The sequence below is a fragment of the Heloderma suspectum genome, chromosome 1, assembly GCF_057233095.1.
Source record: "Heloderma suspectum isolate Gila_16-S chromosome 1, 16-S_ref, whole genome shotgun sequence".
Classification (NCBI taxonomy): domain Eukaryota; kingdom Metazoa; phylum Chordata; class Lepidosauria; order Squamata; family Helodermatidae; genus Heloderma; species Heloderma suspectum.
In genome coordinates this window covers 299,251,836-299,269,406 of record NC_139458.1, presented here as the reverse complement: position 1 = coordinate 299,269,406, position 17,571 = coordinate 299,251,836, and the positions used below count along the sequence as shown (strand labels likewise).

The following is a 17,571-nucleotide window of genomic DNA, read 5'->3' as shown; positions in this document are numbered from 1 at the left end:
GTTAGCTGCCTTGTAAGGACTTTGTCCTAAAAGCAGCATATAAATAAGCATACAGACAAATAAATTTGAAGAGAAAACTGGCATGTCAGAGGGAAGGCTAGGGTCGGATCCTTCTTGTCAACATAATATTTGGAAGTATTGGCTTGGAAGTATTTTGCAGAGCTGAAATGCAAACATGCAATATCCCTGTCCCCACATGAAATGGTATAATTCTAGGAGAGCTGTACGAATATGAAGAATATGGTGCAAAATATTCTAAAAATGCCACTATATTGCCAAATCACATTTTCCCATTTATTTATTTATTTTAAAAAACCTCAACAGACAACTGTCCCAGGGAACACAAATTATGCTACCTTACGGAATCTACAACCTGACACACAATATAAAGTAACAGTGATTCCTTCTTACCCGGAAGGTGATGGAGGCCGGAAGTCTGATAATGGGAAAACTTGTAAGTAAAACTTGGAGGTTTTTTCCCTTCTTCATAAAATATTGGAATTTTTGGCCACAATTCACTGTAGAGCTAGGTGTACTTAAGCAGCCTGATTCCAATGGCTTCGCTATACCTTATTCTTTATTAGACTATGGCCATTGTACAAATCACTGAGATCAACCAGTGAGGCACTTTTGCACATTTTGCCTCCATTAGAGGTATGGTTGGCAAGGATGCATGAAAAGGCATTCTCTAGTTCCCTCATGCTGAGTATGGGTACATGGATATTGGTCCTTCTCCATGATAAGGGGACTGCCCACATGTTATGAGCTTTATATCCCAATCCTAACCATGGTTACGCTATTTAATGGAATATGCTTCCAAATAAGTGTGCATAGGACTGCAGCATTAACAAGAAAAATATAGCAAGGTGATATCTTCTAGCACACTTAGCACAATCAAGTCCTGGCCTTTACACTTTGCTCATATCAAGTATTTGCCTTCAACCCACCATTTTACAGCCACTTTTTATTGGTATTTGACTCTGTAGATAATAGGTTATTCTTTAATTCAAAACTAACTTATGTTTTTTCTTGATTCAGTGATGAGAGGAACACCAAGAAGCATCCAAGTTTACAACCCAACAACAAACAGCCTTAATGTCCAGTGGGAACCTGCACCAGGGCCAGTACAGCAATACAGAGTTATGTATTCTTCCTTGGTTGGCACAAGGCCATCAGAATCTGTAAGTAATTTAACCTCCTGGGCTTTTCCTTATATGAATGCTCAGGGATAATGCATCCCACAATGATTTCTGGCTTCTGAAAGTAAAATAAAGTGTCCTATTCCATCCTACAGTTCTGAATGGCATTATATATTTGCTCCATGTATTTTAATTTAATAGTAAACACCAGTAGAACAAAATTAGAGAAGGTGATTGTTAAATACAAGGCCAAGATTATTTGTTAGAAAAATAAAGAGTGGCTAAACAACCAGCTTGATTTTCAGCTTTGATGAACTCTGGGGAGAGAGTTAGTCAACTTATTGTGGGATGCAAACCAATCTGGCTACCTATTAGCTCCCTCAAATGACTGCTTGGCTGAGCACCAAGCTGTTGAACTTGCCACATGGCCTGGAGCAATTGCATCTCATATGAACTTGCCGTTAAAGAGCACAGTTTCATGTATAAAACATTTGTATATTTTTAATGTCCCATATGAGGGAAGCGGCCATAGCTTACTGGTAGAGCACATGTGTTGCATGCAGAAGCTCCCAGTTTCAATCCCTAGGTTCTCCAGATAGGGCTAGTGAAATCCTGGAGACCCACTGCCAGTTAATGTCAACAATACTGGGCTAGATGAGCCAGTGGTTTGACTCTGTATAAGGTACCTTCCTATGCTCTTATCATCTGACTCTTAAAACATTCATGTGCGGATAGTCAGTATTCAGCAGTCGCTCTGTAGTAGTGGGGACATTCAGTATCCCAAGACAGTGGACAACTTCATACAGTATAGCAGGCTCTTGAAGCTTGATGAGAAACCCTTGTTCATGGTGGTGGCTTCATGCAACAGCTGTTATGTATGTAAGCAGCTTGCCAGGTGGGTTGGTGCTTGGTGTAGCTAGACCAGAGCCTCTATATCTGTGTCACTAGCTCCAAGAATGTATAGCACTGGTATGTAAACTACTGCTGTACTCAAAATTTCGAGCCTGTCATTTTCTGCAATTCATGTGGGGTGGGGGCAAAATGAATGCTCCAGCAAAAGAGTCTGGGAAGGGGGAGAATTTTGAAGAATCTTCTCACAGGAGAGGAGGGCAGGGGTTCCATCTACTTTTTAAGTGAAGGAGGTGGCTGAGGGGGTATTTTTTCTGAGTTGTTTTTTACTCTAAAACACCTTGCATGCTATTACAGTATCACAGGGCTTTTAGCACAGCGACTTTTACCAGGCAGCAGCTCCTGAATGCTTAGGAGACTATGGGCATCTCTACACCTGCCTAAAATCCTACATTTAAAATGGGGCTTTCTGCTTCTGTTTTAAATGCAGGATCACAATGACTCCTTTTTTCACGTACTTCCTTTTCACCCCTTCCCCTCCTTCTCCCCCTGAGATCTGAGTCTTCCGTTATCTTTCATTGATCTCGCTTCTCTTCTTGCTGTTTTAACTTGGGGAGCACAATGGGGCGGAGCACAATGGGGTAATTTGATAGCTCATTATCTGTGATCTATTCAAAAATGGAACAAAGGGCATTTAGTGCAGGAGATGCCTTGGATGATCGCTGCATCATGTAAAGAGCCTGCAAACTTCTGTGAAGGAGCAATCTCAATCACAGGATAAAAGCCCAGTGTGAAGGAGCCCTATGCAATGCCACGTGGTGTCCTGGGCATTCCAGGAAGCACTGCTGGCTGAAAGCCACAGTGCTAAGAACCCCACGATGGTGCAATAGCACGCAGGGCATTTTTAGAGTAAAAAGACCCACACATACTTAGAAAGAAGACCACTCGGTGACCTCCTACACTTAAAAGGTAAAGGGAACTCCTGCCCCCCTCGCCTATGAGAAAATTCTTTAAAATTCTCCCCCCCCCAAGAAAGAGGCAGAAAAAACATTACCTCTTTTGCAGGGAGGGAAGAATTTGGCAATAGTAGAGGGCAGGCTTTGGCATAGTGCTAGTGTAAACACTCCGCATAATGGGAATAGATGATTACTGCTGAATGGAACATGAGGAGCAACCTACAGACTGTATAGTGGAACCAAACAGCTAGCTACATTTAGTGGTAAACACCATTCAGTCATCTGGTATATATCTTGAAGAAAGAGGTACTTATTAAACACAGTTGGTGCAGCTTATGTTGATTAGAATTTCTGATCTATCACTGGATTTTCTTTGGTAAAAAAGAAAAAAATCCATTCATTTACTGTAAGCACTATGCGCCAAAGGATGACCTATGAATGGAGATCTAATCCATGTTAAGAAATCTTGTCTATGTCTTTTAGGCCTGAATTTATCCAGGAGAGTTACTTTCAGTGTTGGCATCAGCTCCTGGCATCCTAGGTCTGCTGACGCTAATCATGCTACAGCCCCGGCACCAAGTAGCTGGTCTGCAAGCAACCTGCCATTTTAATTGCCCTCAGTGTCGCTTACATAGTATATGAACATATATGAAACATAGGAACAAAGGAAGCTGCCTTATACTGAGTCAGTCCATCAGTCCATCTAGGCCGGTATTGTTGGCAGGGGCTCTTTAGGGCTTCAGGAAGCATTCTTCCCTTGCCTTACCTGGAGTAATACCTGGGGACTGAACCTGGGACATTCTGCACTCAAAGCATGTGCTCTGCCACTGAGCTACAGCTCAGCCCTTGTGTTGCCCTGGGGCATAATGAGTAATTAAATGCTGCCAGCAGGTAATCCCATCAGAAGGTGTACTGATTTAGGAGGGGAGCCACCAGAGGGCACTTTGCAACCCCCCCGCAACCCCCGGCCCTGGTTAATTCAGTTAGAGAAGTAAAAGGGTAAAGCAAAAGAAAGAAAATCCATCTTCCCAGTTCTTTTGAGAAACTACAGCAACAAGAAAAAACAATTCTCAGCTTCAAGGGAATTTGGCTAAAAAAGCAAGGGTGTTTGTGAAGAGCTCAAGAAACTTTCTTATTATGTTATCAAGGTCAGATTGTTTCCCCTTAAAAATTGCCAGTTTAAACTTCTGTACTGCTTTCTCTCTAGGTTGTAGTACCAGCCAACACCCGCAATGTTTTACTAGAGCGCCTGTCTCCTGATACTCCCTATTCTATAAATGTTGTTGCTTTGTATGCTGATGGAGAAGGAGATCCAAGTGCTGGACAAGGAAGGACATGTAAGCACACAATATTGTTTTATTGCCAAGCTACCGTTGTATATTGTGTACTGTGTATATCCTAGCTCTGCCGGTACTCTTAAGTTCTCACTTTTCATCATTAGACTTTACTTGAGGATCACTGACTACTATTGCCCTTTTGTTCTGTTCTGCCTCTGTTGTGGTGACAGCTTAGTATCATTTGGTGCTGGTGAGGCCTCGGTTACAGGGTTCCATGATGGATCAGGTTTTTACTAAGTTTGGGGCAAGTCAAGTTTCCCAGGAAGGCAGGAATGGGAATAAGACAGTATCATGGAGAGCTCCAAGTGGTGATGGGGCAGGAAGCCAGACAAGCTTGTCTGTATGTCGCTCCAGCAAGCAGCAGATCAGCCTTAAATAAGGGTTTGGCTTCCTCCACACTGACCAAGGCTTTTTCTCTTAAAGGCTCCTAGTCTGTTTTAGCAGCCTCTGGGGGTGGCTGTGGCATGCTGGTGTCTTCATGGCTGCAGTCTGAAGATGACAATACAACCTCCTTTGGAGCAGGGGGGCATGTCCCTTGGGTCTTCCTGGAGAACTGGGTCCTGAAGAGGTGAAAGCCTCGTTATACCTTTCTGTAACTAAGTCCTCCCCTGAACAGTTAACCCAGGAGCCTTTTCTTGAGGACAAGAAGTTGGGATCCTCTGAGTATGAGGGTTCATGATCTTGGTCCATTACACTTTTTCAGGCATTCAAAAATACAGAATGAATGCACATAAGTGAGGGGTGGCAGCTTTGCTCCCCAATTGCATGAAGAGAGAAGTCCATGTATTCCAGCCTTCCCTAACCTGGTGTCCTCTAGATGTAGTCCAGACTACAACTCACAGGATCCTTGACCATTGGCCATGTTGGCTGGGGCTAATGGAAGTTAAAATCCAAAACAGCTGGAGGGCAGAATACTGGGAAAGGTGGAGTATTCTAATAAAAGATGTCTGTCAACACAGGACTCTCCTACCTCTGAAATTGTTTTGGGTTGATAATTCTTTCTGTCACTCTTTCTCATAGAACATATTAAAATGTGCAAAATTTGCTGCTGAAATGAGAGCATAAAATTATGTCTTTTATTTGGATTATATATATTTGTTTTTTGTGTATGTGCATTCATTACAGTGAATGTCCAAAATCTGGTGAATGTTGACAGTTACGTAAATGGGATTGTTGGCATTCTACTGTGGATGACGAAATCTGGACATACATGAATTTTTATTGGATTGTCAGTATTAATATGTACATGGTGACATTCACCTTTCTTTGATACAAAGTTATCACAAGGCTAGATGCAATTAAAATCATAGAGGCCTTTTCCAGGAGGCTATAAATACAGAATATAACTAGCAAGTTATACCTAGCAGATACATTGTAAAGTCCCCAATTTTGTCTGGGATATAGCAAATCAGAAAGGTTCACACTTATAATCCCATGGTCCAAAGAGAAACACCAGCCTAAATTACATAAATTGAAACAATGGTTAGTCTCCTTTTTCATTTAGTTGCCCACTAGGTACATTCCATAATCAATTATACATTTACCAGCTGCTTTCTAAGCCGTTAAAGCAGTGAAGTCGGGAAGCTTAACTTTGGTTCTACTATGTTCAGAATTGCTGGATATCCCATACTGTAAAAGTTATGCTAATTCAGCATCAATTCTGTTCGTGACTTATGAAAATCAGTGTATTAGAATCAGCTAATAGGGCTCTCTGAGAGCTGTATGTAACTTAGTCATGATTAACTTAAGCCCCATTAATGTCAACGGGTCTAATCTAAGTATGACTAAGTCTGGATCCAACTATATGTGAGTACTTCACGGCAGTAGCATATTGTAACAGTTATCGATAGATACTGCGGGATACCATACTTTATGTGTGTGGATGGGGTGGGAGGCTAAATTCTGGACTTTACTTGTCTATACTGCACTTCATTTTGTATTTTTTAATTTATTGTTTTAGTGCCTCGCAGTGGGCCCAGGAACATAAGAGTCTTTGATCCTACTACAAACAGCCTTTCTGTGCAATGGGACCATGCTGATGGACCTGTGCAGCAGTACAGAATCATATATTCTCCCACCGTTGGAGACCCCATAGATGAATATGTAAGCACTCTCCTGATGTGTTAGAAATGTATTGCAGTTGATTTACTTTTGCTATAGTAATTCTGACTTTAGCCTCCAGAGAAAGTCCATTTACCAGGGTCACTGCATGTTCACTTTCTTGATGAACCAGTCTGTGCTATTTGTAAGTTTGCATTCTCCTAACTCATAGGAGTTGATGTCATGAAAGATACCACCTTACCAATTTGCCACTTGCGTATTTAAAAGATGGGTATGCACAACCATCCAACCCATATGCTATACAGGCTATGTAGAGACATAAGCTTTTTAGAGGCAGTGTTGTCGCACACAGATTTTTTTAATGTCTTGCCATTGTCTCTGCTCGCAGGCTTGGGTAGGGCTTTAAACTATTTATCAGAAAAGGCAAAACCTAGCCTCCAGAAATATACGTACCACTAGTGCAATCACTGGGTTGAATCCAAACTTAGTCATGGTTAGATTAGATTCATAAAAATAAATGGAACTTAAGTTAGTGATGACTTATTTATCTGATTGATTACAATGAGTTTACTTTAAACTTGAAATAAGTCTGGATCCAACCTAATATTTTAGTCTGATCATTGTGTGGACACCTATTGAATAGTACCCGTGATGAGTAACGCACTTCTCTCCGGGGGATATTTTGGAACTGTTTACAGGAGTTTTAAACAAACTGTAATTTTTAGTTCACATAGCACTTACATGGCTTTTAAAAAAGAAAGACAAAATAATGTAAGGCTACCTGCTTACTCACAGCAAATCCCTGCCATTTCAAGGATATTTTCTCGTCCTCCCCACCCCCACCCCGCAAGAACAGAAATGTGTTCTTCTCCAGGCAGAGTACACTTCATGCTTTATCACCAGAGTAAACAGAGCAGAAAAAAATGAATCTACAGGTTTCCTATGCTGCAGGAAGGAGTTGTTTCCACTGTTACTTATGTATAGTTATCAAGCTACTGAACTGGAGCTAGGGCTACCAGAGTAATATGGGGCAATTTTATGCTCAACAACATTTTTCTGTAAAGAGCTTTTTGGCCCCAATCCAACATAGAGTTAGGTATACTTCAGCTAATTTGACATGCTTAAGCCCATTGAAATCAATGGACTTAAATATGCGTAATGCTATAGTCTGCATGACAGTAGCTAAGTATAATCTGGGTTTACTTTTGTAATTTGGTATGGGTTTGCAATACTGCACATCCCTGTGTGTGTATGTGTGAACATATTTCTATGAATTTATTTTATCCAGTTGAAGAGATGGGTAGTATATGGAGTGACTTATCATGTATCTGTCTAATATAAGCATGGGTGGCATTAGTGGACTTTGGCTCTGGGTTGTTTTTTTTTTGGTGGTGGGAAGGAGTTCTGCCAGAATTTTTGCAATTTGTCACTTAACTTCCTTTTCCTAATTTGGCAGCTGAACTTGAAAATGCACAGTACAGCCAAATTATTTCCCCATAGGGAAGTTAATGGCATGACTTCTACTGACTTCTGTGGAAACATTGCTCAGTCCATAAAAGTGCCACATAATTGTTCGTGATTGTTACTTAGTTCTGAATGATAATATATCTTGCTGTGACTTGGCATTATACTGGAAAAAATATTGTACTGAGAATGGTGTTTATATGGTATCAAATGGTGCTCTCCATTTCACTATGGGAATTGCATTCAATTTGGGGAAACAAAATTAATAGTAAATCTGTCCAGAAGGATGAGGACATAAAAATATGAACGATTCAGATGAATAGCTATTTTAACCATCACATTTAAATATTATTATTTGCAAAGATTTTGCAACTATTAACATTTCTGTAGCTATATCTAGTTTTTTCCTGTGGCTGGCTCTGTCTTTACACTGTTAAGCTACACATGCTTTGGATCAAATACAGTTCTACTAATTTAGATGGACTTATCCCAGGTCAGGAGTTTGACACCATTTTGTAGCAGAGAAGTAACTGCTTTGTCATTCTCTTTACACCTGTCTGAATACCCTAAATTCTTCTTCCAGACAGACATCTATAAGGACAAGAGTCAAACCACTTATTTTTCAGAAGACTCATTGCCTTAAGTGCCTTGTACTAGCAGTAGTACCTCAAGAACCAAATCCTGCTCATGGGGTCTTTGGATCCAAGTCATTGAATAAAAGCATATCTGCATGTTGGTTCAGTGGTATTCATAGTACTGCAAGATGTATGATTGATCAATGACTTATTACTACCGCTTTGAGCAATTTACAATACTATGGCATTTACCTGACTCCACTTATGTTCTAGACAACAGTCCCTGGCAGAAGAAACAATGTATTGCTACAACCTTTGCATTCCGATACACCCTATAAAATTACAGTTGTGGCAGTTTATGATGATGGAGATGGTGGACAGGTGACAGGGAATGGAAAAACAGGTACATTTGACATAATACTAAATACAGTAGTCCGTTTCTCTGTTTTTGATGTTATTAAATAATTACATTCAAATGACTCTGAAGGATCCATGTTGAGGGAACTTGGTATGTTCTTCTTAGAGTAAAGATGATCTGGGTGGGAAGATATTATGCAATTTTCAAATGTTTAATAATACTTTCAAGAAGATGGCATTCAGTTGTTATCCTTTGTCAGTTGAAGAAATGAACTGGGCCATCATTTGAGAACCTATCTCAGTGTTCCCCCAAATATCTCGTAGCTGAGACACTTTTTTTTCTGAATTAAAAGGCACATACACTTAAAAGGCCTGATTTTTTTATTTTTAGGATGTATAAATTACAGCGGGCAGTTTCGCCTGTAAGTGGGCAATTCTGCTATGTCTCCATGAGGAAGTGATTGAATGACACAATGCGGATGTGGCAGAATTACTTGCCCTCCAGCAGAGGCAAAGCTACAGCAGGGAACCACCTAGAGAGCTTTGGCTATTGAGTGGAATAGAAATGTAATAAATAAACAAACAAACAAACAAACCTTACAGGATTGCAGCAGGCATCCTCCTGGTTTGGGCTTAGAGGAGTCTTTATTTCTGTATTTTCTCACAGCACACAGTTTGGTGATTACTGTTGTACCCTGAATCCCTTGTGGACATGGGAAATGTAGACACCTGTTGGTTTATTCGATCACCGGCACTGGCCTTGGTCCAGGATCCCTACTTATCTACCGGGAAGACACTCTATAGACACAAGAACAGCCTTATGCTCTACCAGTCTGTACTCTAACTTTATACTCTTAATGTTTTTGTTTTCAGTTGGGCTGCTTTCTCCTCAGAACATACACATTTCAGATGAATGGTACACACGATTCAGAGTTGCCTGGGATCCTGCACCATCTCCTGTTCTTGGGTACAAAATTGTGTATAAACCAGTAGGTAAGATTGAAAATGATAACCGTAAGGTATGCAAGTATGTATTTCACAGCTGCACAACCATTTTGGCCTCAAAGGCCTCATCGTGTGACTGCTGGGGTGGCAGGGGCCACACATGTTTGTGTACTCATGTACGTGTCCACACACACACACACACTCATGCACATTCACACAACACACCACTCACGCACACATATTCTCAAAGCATTCACACACCACTCTCAGACACCCCAGCAGCAACAAATCTTGGTCTTGCAGCAACAACATCTGTTTCATCTCACGGCAACCAAGGTGTTGAAGACCACCATAGCCACCCCAACCTGATCACCCTCACAAAGGAAAAAAAAAATATCTAGGAACAGGCTGTATGGTTCCTGCCATAGTACCCCATTCCTAGAGCATCCCCAAAGTATCCTAGGAAGCAGGCAGGAACCTTCAAGCACTGCTTCCTAGGATGCTCCAGGAGCACTCTACGAAGAAGGCTTCTATGACAAGAAGCCAGAGCCTGTTCCAGGAATGCTTTTTCCCTTTCCCCACTTTTTTCTGCAGCAGCAGTTGCTGGAGATCTGGGGCCCACCAGACAAAGCTTGGGGGGTTGCCTGTAGCCCACACATTTTGCACCCCGAATATATCTACCTACCTACCTACCTACCTACCTACCTATCTATCTCTCTATCTATCTAATCTCAATGTGTTTCAAGAGTTATTATCTAATCATACATTGATATGAGAGCCAGTGTGGTGGAGTGGTCAGAGTCAGGACACCTCCTCTCTAGTCCTCACTTGGCCATGAAGCACACTGGGTGACTTTGGGCCAGTCACTGACTCTCAGCCTAACCTACCTCACAAGGTTGTTGTGAGAATCAAATGGAGAGGAGGAGGATAATGTGAGCCACCTTGGGTTGTTTGGAGGAAAACATGGTGGGACAAAAATGTTATAATAAATAAATACAGTAAATGAATGTGAAAGTGATTTTATCAGTGTCCTGTACATGAGCTCTTAGAGAGCTGCTGCCAGTTAAGAGTAGGCAGATCTGAGTTGGAAGGGCCAGTGGTCTGAGTCAGTATGAACCATCCCCTTGTAGTCCTATACAATAGCGCAAATTAGAATTCCTTGTTTCATTCCTTTCCTTTTAAGGTACTGATGAGCCAATGGAGGTGTTCGTTGGAGAGGTGACTGCGTATACATTGCACAACCTGTCCCCTAGTACTTCCTATGATGTAAATGTTTATGCTCAGTATGATACTGGACTCAGTGCACCGCTGACCGATCAAGGCACTACATGTAAGTCAAAGTCTTTTTTTCCAAATATGAATGGTGAGGAACCTCTTTTGACAGGAGACCCCCCCTCTGGACTAGCAGGTGTTAGAAAAATAACCTATTCCAACATGAAGTCCCTATCTGATAGGATATGCCTGCCCTGTTGAACAGGCAGTTTTGGAGAAATATCCTGTTATGTTGGACTTTCGGAGAAGCATGTTATTGTGCCAGGGAAGGTGCAGCCCTTAGTTACTATTGGGAAATCTAAACATAATTCTACTGTCTAGTGCATTACGGTGTGCATGATGTAAATTTCTCCTGAAACTCCCCAGAAGCTGCTTTCCTCTGTGGCAGGCATCTTCATCCTAGTGCCTTCTAGATGTATTACCACTCCAGCATTCCCGACCATTGGTTATGCTGGCTGGGGCAGATGGGAGTTGAAGTCCAAAACATCTGGAGGGGAGCAGGTTGGGGAAGGCTGCCCTATGTGATATTCCAGGCCTGAGTTTACCTCATAAACATGAGTCAAGAACCCATGGTGTAAAGGCATGCTGCTTGGGTGAGTTTCAGCGGAAAGGCAATGGGTAGGGAAAGTTTCTCTGTTGCAAATTGTCCCTACTGAGGACACTTTGCATTGGAGAAGTGTCCATTAAGCAAGTGTTATGTGCAGCAGCATTGTAAAATGTAGTTTGGCCTCTGTTAAATCTCTGTTTGCTTGTTTGTTTCAGAATGGCCCACTATGAGATCAGCAGCTTTTCTGAATATGGCAACTGTTCAGAAAAAGCTGCCTGTAGTGTTCTCCTAGCATATCTTTTGTGGCCCCCATTTTAATCTACTTTTGCTTGTTCAACGGCTGTTGTGCCTGTTCCTCACATCATTTGAACCCCTTTTCTTTGTTTCCTTGCTTGTTTGGCAATCATGTGTCTGTGAAAATTAACGACTGCTCCAGGAGAAAAGTCTCCTTTAAAGGCTTTTACTCACTATGTTTTTATGTCTGTAAATATTTACACTTAACAATTTTAAAGCATATACCTAAAATATAATGTGTCAATGCAATAAATGTGTGTTTGGATATACATGTATCCCATAGGTATAGTCACCATACTGCTCCAGGTTAATTGCACATTTGGGAGCAAACCCAGGTTTGATGTCATGCAATGTGTGGAATGACCCTAAGTCATGTTAAATTGTTGGGTGGTGCTGCTGCTTCAGTTTTCACATGATAGAAATGATACTTCCCAGAAAAAAGGGGAAGTATCATCTCTGTACCATCTTATTATTCATGTTTGAATCAGCTCTGATTCATGTCTTGTACTGTGTAACTCCATTAGTAGCTCTACAGGTGTTATTGCATCAGCACTTCATTTGAATGTATTTGCATGAATATTAATGGACCATAAGGAAGGCTGAGTGAAGGAAGATAGATGCTTTTGAACTGTGGTACTGGAGGAGAATTCTGAGAGTGCCTTGGACTGCAAGAAGATCAAACCAGTCCATACTCCAGGAAATAAAGCCAGACTGCTCACTTGAAGGAATTATATTAAAGGCAAAACTGAAGTACTTTGGCCACATAATGAGAAGACAGGATACCCTGGAGAAGATGCTGATGCTAGGGAAAGTGGAAGGCACAAGGAAGAGGGGCCAACCAAGGGCAAGATGGATGGATGATATTCTGGAGGTGACGGACTTGACCTTGGGGGAGCTGGGGGTGGCGACGGCTGACAGAAAGCTCTAGCATGGGCTGGTCCATGAAGTCACGAAGAGTCAGAAGCGACTGAGCAAATAAACAACAAGTTATAGTGAGGAGAAATATACAGCATGTCCATGAATAATAGTACTTTCCCCCATTTCTTGTGGTATTGTACAAAGCTCACAACCATGATTTCATGATCAGTATTGACTTCTTACAATTATGTGCCATACTTTGATAGTTTTTCTTGTTTTCCCCATGTAGTTAATGGAGCTTTTTTCATTTAATCTTTGTAGTGTACTTGAATGTAACTGATCTAACAAGTTATAATGTGGGATGGGACACGTTCTGCATCAGATGGGCAGCTCATCGGTCAGCCACTTCTTACAGACTGAAGCTAAATCCAGCTGATGGTAAATAGATATTGAATCTTATATGAAATGTTGGAAATGTGCCACAACTAATATGAAGACTGTAACATGAGGTATTGGTGTTTCCATCTAAGTCTGGCATTACTTGAACAGCAAGGCCTCCAGATCCCTACTGCCACTGATGGAACTTTCCATGCTTATTCACAACTTATTCCCAGGTTGTTGCTGGTGGAGAGTGGGGGGGCGGCGGCGGGGGGATTAGAATCTGAAGGATAAGGATTCTGTAATCCTCCTTAAGAGTTCTAAATGGAAAACATTAGGTAATGGGACTGCGGACACCATCATATTCTCAAGTATCCCTAGTTGGCAGGGATTCCTCTGATTTTTCACCCTGTATTTCTTTTCTTATGGATCTGAGTGTAACTGTATCTAAAGCATACTAGAGAGCATAGTGGTGCCCAAAAAACTAACAGTAAAACGCCTGCAGATATCTCAGGCTGCCTTTCTAGGGAGTGCACAGTTGTTAGGAAATGCATCTTAATTTAGAACTTCCCTGTCTCATTGAATAGTTGGAACTTGGAAAGATTTCATACATGACAAATTCCATTTCTCCTCCCCATGGCCTTAGCCAATGGATTCAGTGTTTTTTTCTGGAGGAAAAGGTACCGGAATTCTTGGATTATGCTTCTTTGGGAGTAGATGGTGATTAAATTGTAATAAAGAACATTAAAATAGTGGCAAAAGGTGCTGGAACTCAGTTCCGGTGAGTTCCACCAGAAAAAAGCACTGGATACCTTTAATTGAAGATGGATAACCTTAGCCAATGGGTTGTGTTCCTGACCAGGGATGTGGACTATGATTTAATTGCAGCTCTTGGCCAGTGGCGGGGCTGGAGATGGCATAAGGCTTGTGTGCCTCTCACTGGCCATAAACTCTAATCAGTTTGTCTGGCTCTGAAACCCCCCCCCCCCAAACCAGTCTCATTGTTGTGCACCAGTGAGCACCGGTGCTCTTAAACCATGGGATCCTTTTATATTCTTCCTATATTCCCTGGATTTCCTCTGTGCTCTTTACTCTAGTTAAATTTCTATGGTTGAAGGTGAGACTTTAGGTTTGCCTGGGCTGGGGAGAGGAGAGGATTTAAGTACTACAAATCTCAGTTATTCCAAAGATATCTCACAGCTTGGCCAAATACCCACAGCTCTCCATGAAATAACACTGTTGTTTCATTGCTTATGGGAACATCTATGTTCTTCTTTGTGTCCCTTTTTTCTACATATTTTCCCCAGATTGTCCCTCATTTAAGGCATTTTTGTCCCTCATGTTAGAATTTAGCTAAAAGGTATGGATGATGTATTTTCCCCATTATTACATATATACCTCCTCCTATTTATTGCAGGATATGAAGAGATAACTGTGTAAAACAGTTATTCCCACAGTATCTCTGCTACAATGCCAGAAAATGCTTCTATCCCCATTTGTAAAATGTTGGATAAATGTGATACATATGGGCGTTAAGTCACTGTAAGGCAGATCAAAGAAAGGATTGAGACTTATATCTCCTGTATCACAAACAAGCATGTTGCCTGCTAAGCAGTCCTTCCCCTGTGCTGTTATGGAGATCAGCTGCTCCACACCCTTTCCCTCTCATATCCTGGCAGTGCTGTTCACCAGCCTGTGGCACAGATGCTCCCAAGCTTCTTCCAAGAGTTTTAGAAGTTAGGAAGAACGTGCAGCAGAGTTTCCAACACTCCCTTGTAGCAACCATTCCCTTCTTTGTTATATGTGCTTTTGCTTTCTGCTTGCAACCATCAGCCAAGTACCCATAAGGTTCTATATGTTAAACTTATTAACATATAGAACCTTTTCTTATTATTTTTTCCATGTACAGGATCTAGAGGGCAAGAAATTACAGTGCGTGGAACAGAAACCAGTCACTGTTTCACTGGCCTTTCACCAGACACCACCTATGATGCTACTGTCTTTGTTCAAACTCCAAGCCTTGAGGGGCCTCCAGTGTCTACGAAAGAGCGGACATGTAAGTCACTGATGAAGACAAAGATGATAATTAATAAAGCACATGGAAGGAATGGGTTGTATCCAATGTTAGTCCTACTTAGCATAGATCCATTTAAATGAATGGGACTTAAATTAAACTAACATTGGATACAACCCAATGTGGTTAAAGTCATTGCTCTTGAAGATATTATCATTTTTGAGCTTGTAAACAGTTTTGTAATACTTTTATGGAATCTTGTTTTCCTCTGCTCCCCATTTCTGGGATTTCATGTATGAATTAGGCAACGTATACATTTTCCATAGATAACCATACTGAGAAGATCTCAGAAAACATTTTAATCCCAACCCCCCCATTCTGCTTTTCAGACACAATGGCTCAAAGTCTTTTATGTGAAGATTATAATGCAGTACATGGTCCTGTGAGGGTTGAAGAGTTTGGGTGCATGTTCGGTGAACAGCTATTTGGGTATAAGTCTCATTGAACTTCGTGGGACTTACTTCTGAGTAAACCTTTATAGGATTGTGTAGTTAGTCTGCTTAGAGTCGCAGTCCTTTGCTTAATTAGACCAACTTGCCTTATTGGAGGCCTGCACAGCTTGTGAGTTGTGACCCACTAAGCTACAAAGCAACCCCCTCAACCAGGTATTGTAGCCAGCCAGGGGCTTAACACTTCTCAACCTCCCCCTTCCCCAGTTTTTCAGATCCAAGTGGGATGATTAGAATTCTACAGTTACAATGGGTTCATTACAAAAGATTTTTAAACAATTCTCTCTCTGAAAGTGTATCAAGAATCCAGGTAGTTCATTTTCTTAAAGATGCAGATATTGGCAAAATTCCAATAAAGTGGCCTGCCGAATGAACATCTCTTATCAATTGCATTGATCTTCCAAGTGATGTTCATAACTGCAGCTCACAAGATTAGGAATATTTAACATGTAAAACATTTTAATTGATTATTTTTGTTTTAGTAATCAAGCCAACAGAGCCCCCAACACAACCACCAACTCCTCCTCCACCTCCAACAATCCCACCTGCTCGAGATGGTAAGTTTTGGTTGAAGGTTTTGTCTTATTTGTGGCATATCTATGAAATCAGGGTACTGAAACTATCATTGGCTAGATTTGTGGGAACACAGGACAGGGCCTTACCTGTGCTGGCAACCCCATTATAGAATCCCCCCCCCCGGGGGGGGAATCAAACTAGTTTCTTCACTATTTGCCTTTTGGTGAGCAGTGAAGATATTCTTGTTTTGCTCAGCTTTGAATGACTGAATGGGGAGCCAGTCATTGATTTCACTCTGTTATATTTTGTTGCTCTTTTTAAAAATGTATTGCTAAAACTGTTTTTAAATTTTGTATTGTACACCATCTTGCTGAATGCCAGTATAGAAATATATTAATTAATCAAAAAGAGCTCTTTGTTGATTTATGGTAAACGTTTTGGGGTGATCATAGCTTGTGAACAGTGAAGTAAATTCTGCTCACGGGTGGATTTGACCTTTTCTCTGTTTTTTTTTTTTTTATCCTTGTATATACTCCTCTTTAAGCTTTCAGGCCATTCATCTTGGCAGTTTTGATTCTATAAACATGCTTGGTCCACTTGAGTTGATGAATGTGATTTTCATAAATCTTAATAAGGAATAATACTAGTCAGATGTATTCTATATGTCAGTTGAAACATTTGATACATGCTGTTCTTCAAATTACCGTTGTCTTTATTGTACTGGATCTTCTGAATGACTTCTGAATCCGATGTATCTTTCAGTATGCAAGGGGGCCAAGGCAGATATAGTCTTCTTGACCGATGCTTCCTGGAGTATTGGAGATGACAATTTCAACAAAGTAGTGAAATTTGTTTTCAACACGGTTGGAGCCTTTGACCTAATCAACCCTGCTGGAATTCAGGTTTGGTTATTCCATTGAGTAATAAACAAGAAAAGCTGAGACTTTAAAGGCTCTTAAAAGAAGCCACTAGATTCAATTTTGGCCAAAGCTATCTGGGAGTGTTAGACAGGTGGTTCTATATTTCTCTTTCATGATTTATCTATGTATTCAGTCTCTTCCCATAGCCTTACAGGAGGGGACCATAGCTGTGATCCAGCTTATGGTTGGAAGTTTTGCTGTTTCTGGAGGAGAAAGAAGCAAGGAGGAGGCACTCTGTTTGTTTAGCAACAGCAAGACATTAGACAATTCATTACATAAGTCTTATCAATCACTCACCCCAGAAATAGCAAAAATAGCCAGCTAGAGGCAAGAGTGTGATTCAGATCTTTACAGGATGGAATCACCTTGGTGAGGGCAGTGGAAGTTCACAAGAGTATGCTTCATTTCCCCTTACTGCATCTTAGACATATGTCCACACTGTCCTAAGTGAGTTGGCTTCAATCACATTCCTTTATCCAGTGTTTGCATTGGGTTTTTCCCCCATTCTAAAAGGTTAAAGTGCCTCTTCCTAAGACTTAGTTATTGGCAGTAAGAGCCTTAAGCTAAATTATGCTGGTAT

At 41.1% G+C, this 17,571-nt stretch overlaps 1 protein-coding gene across 1 annotated transcript in view; it reads left to right on the top strand.

The window, feature by feature from the left end:
- The window catches only part of COL12A1 (collagen type XII alpha 1 chain), a 134,461-nt gene that overhangs the window by 66,976 nt on the left and 49,914 nt on the right, over positions 1-17,571 (top strand). Inside the window, exons 32-42 of the mRNA XM_084826903.1 lie at positions 325-454; positions 1,039-1,181; positions 4,152-4,281; positions 6,242-6,384; positions 8,655-8,784; positions 9,612-9,731; positions 10,867-11,013; positions 12,976-13,092; positions 14,942-15,088; positions 16,038-16,112; positions 16,834-16,973. Coding sequence (XP_084683029.1) covers positions 325-454; positions 1,039-1,181; positions 4,152-4,281; positions 6,242-6,384; positions 8,655-8,784; positions 9,612-9,731; positions 10,867-11,013; positions 12,976-13,092; positions 14,942-15,088; positions 16,038-16,112; positions 16,834-16,973 — 1,422 coding nt within the window. The remainder of the gene's footprint in view (positions 1-324; positions 455-1,038; positions 1,182-4,151; positions 4,282-6,241; positions 6,385-8,654; positions 8,785-9,611; positions 9,732-10,866; positions 11,014-12,975; positions 13,093-14,941; positions 15,089-16,037; positions 16,113-16,833; positions 16,974-17,571) is intronic.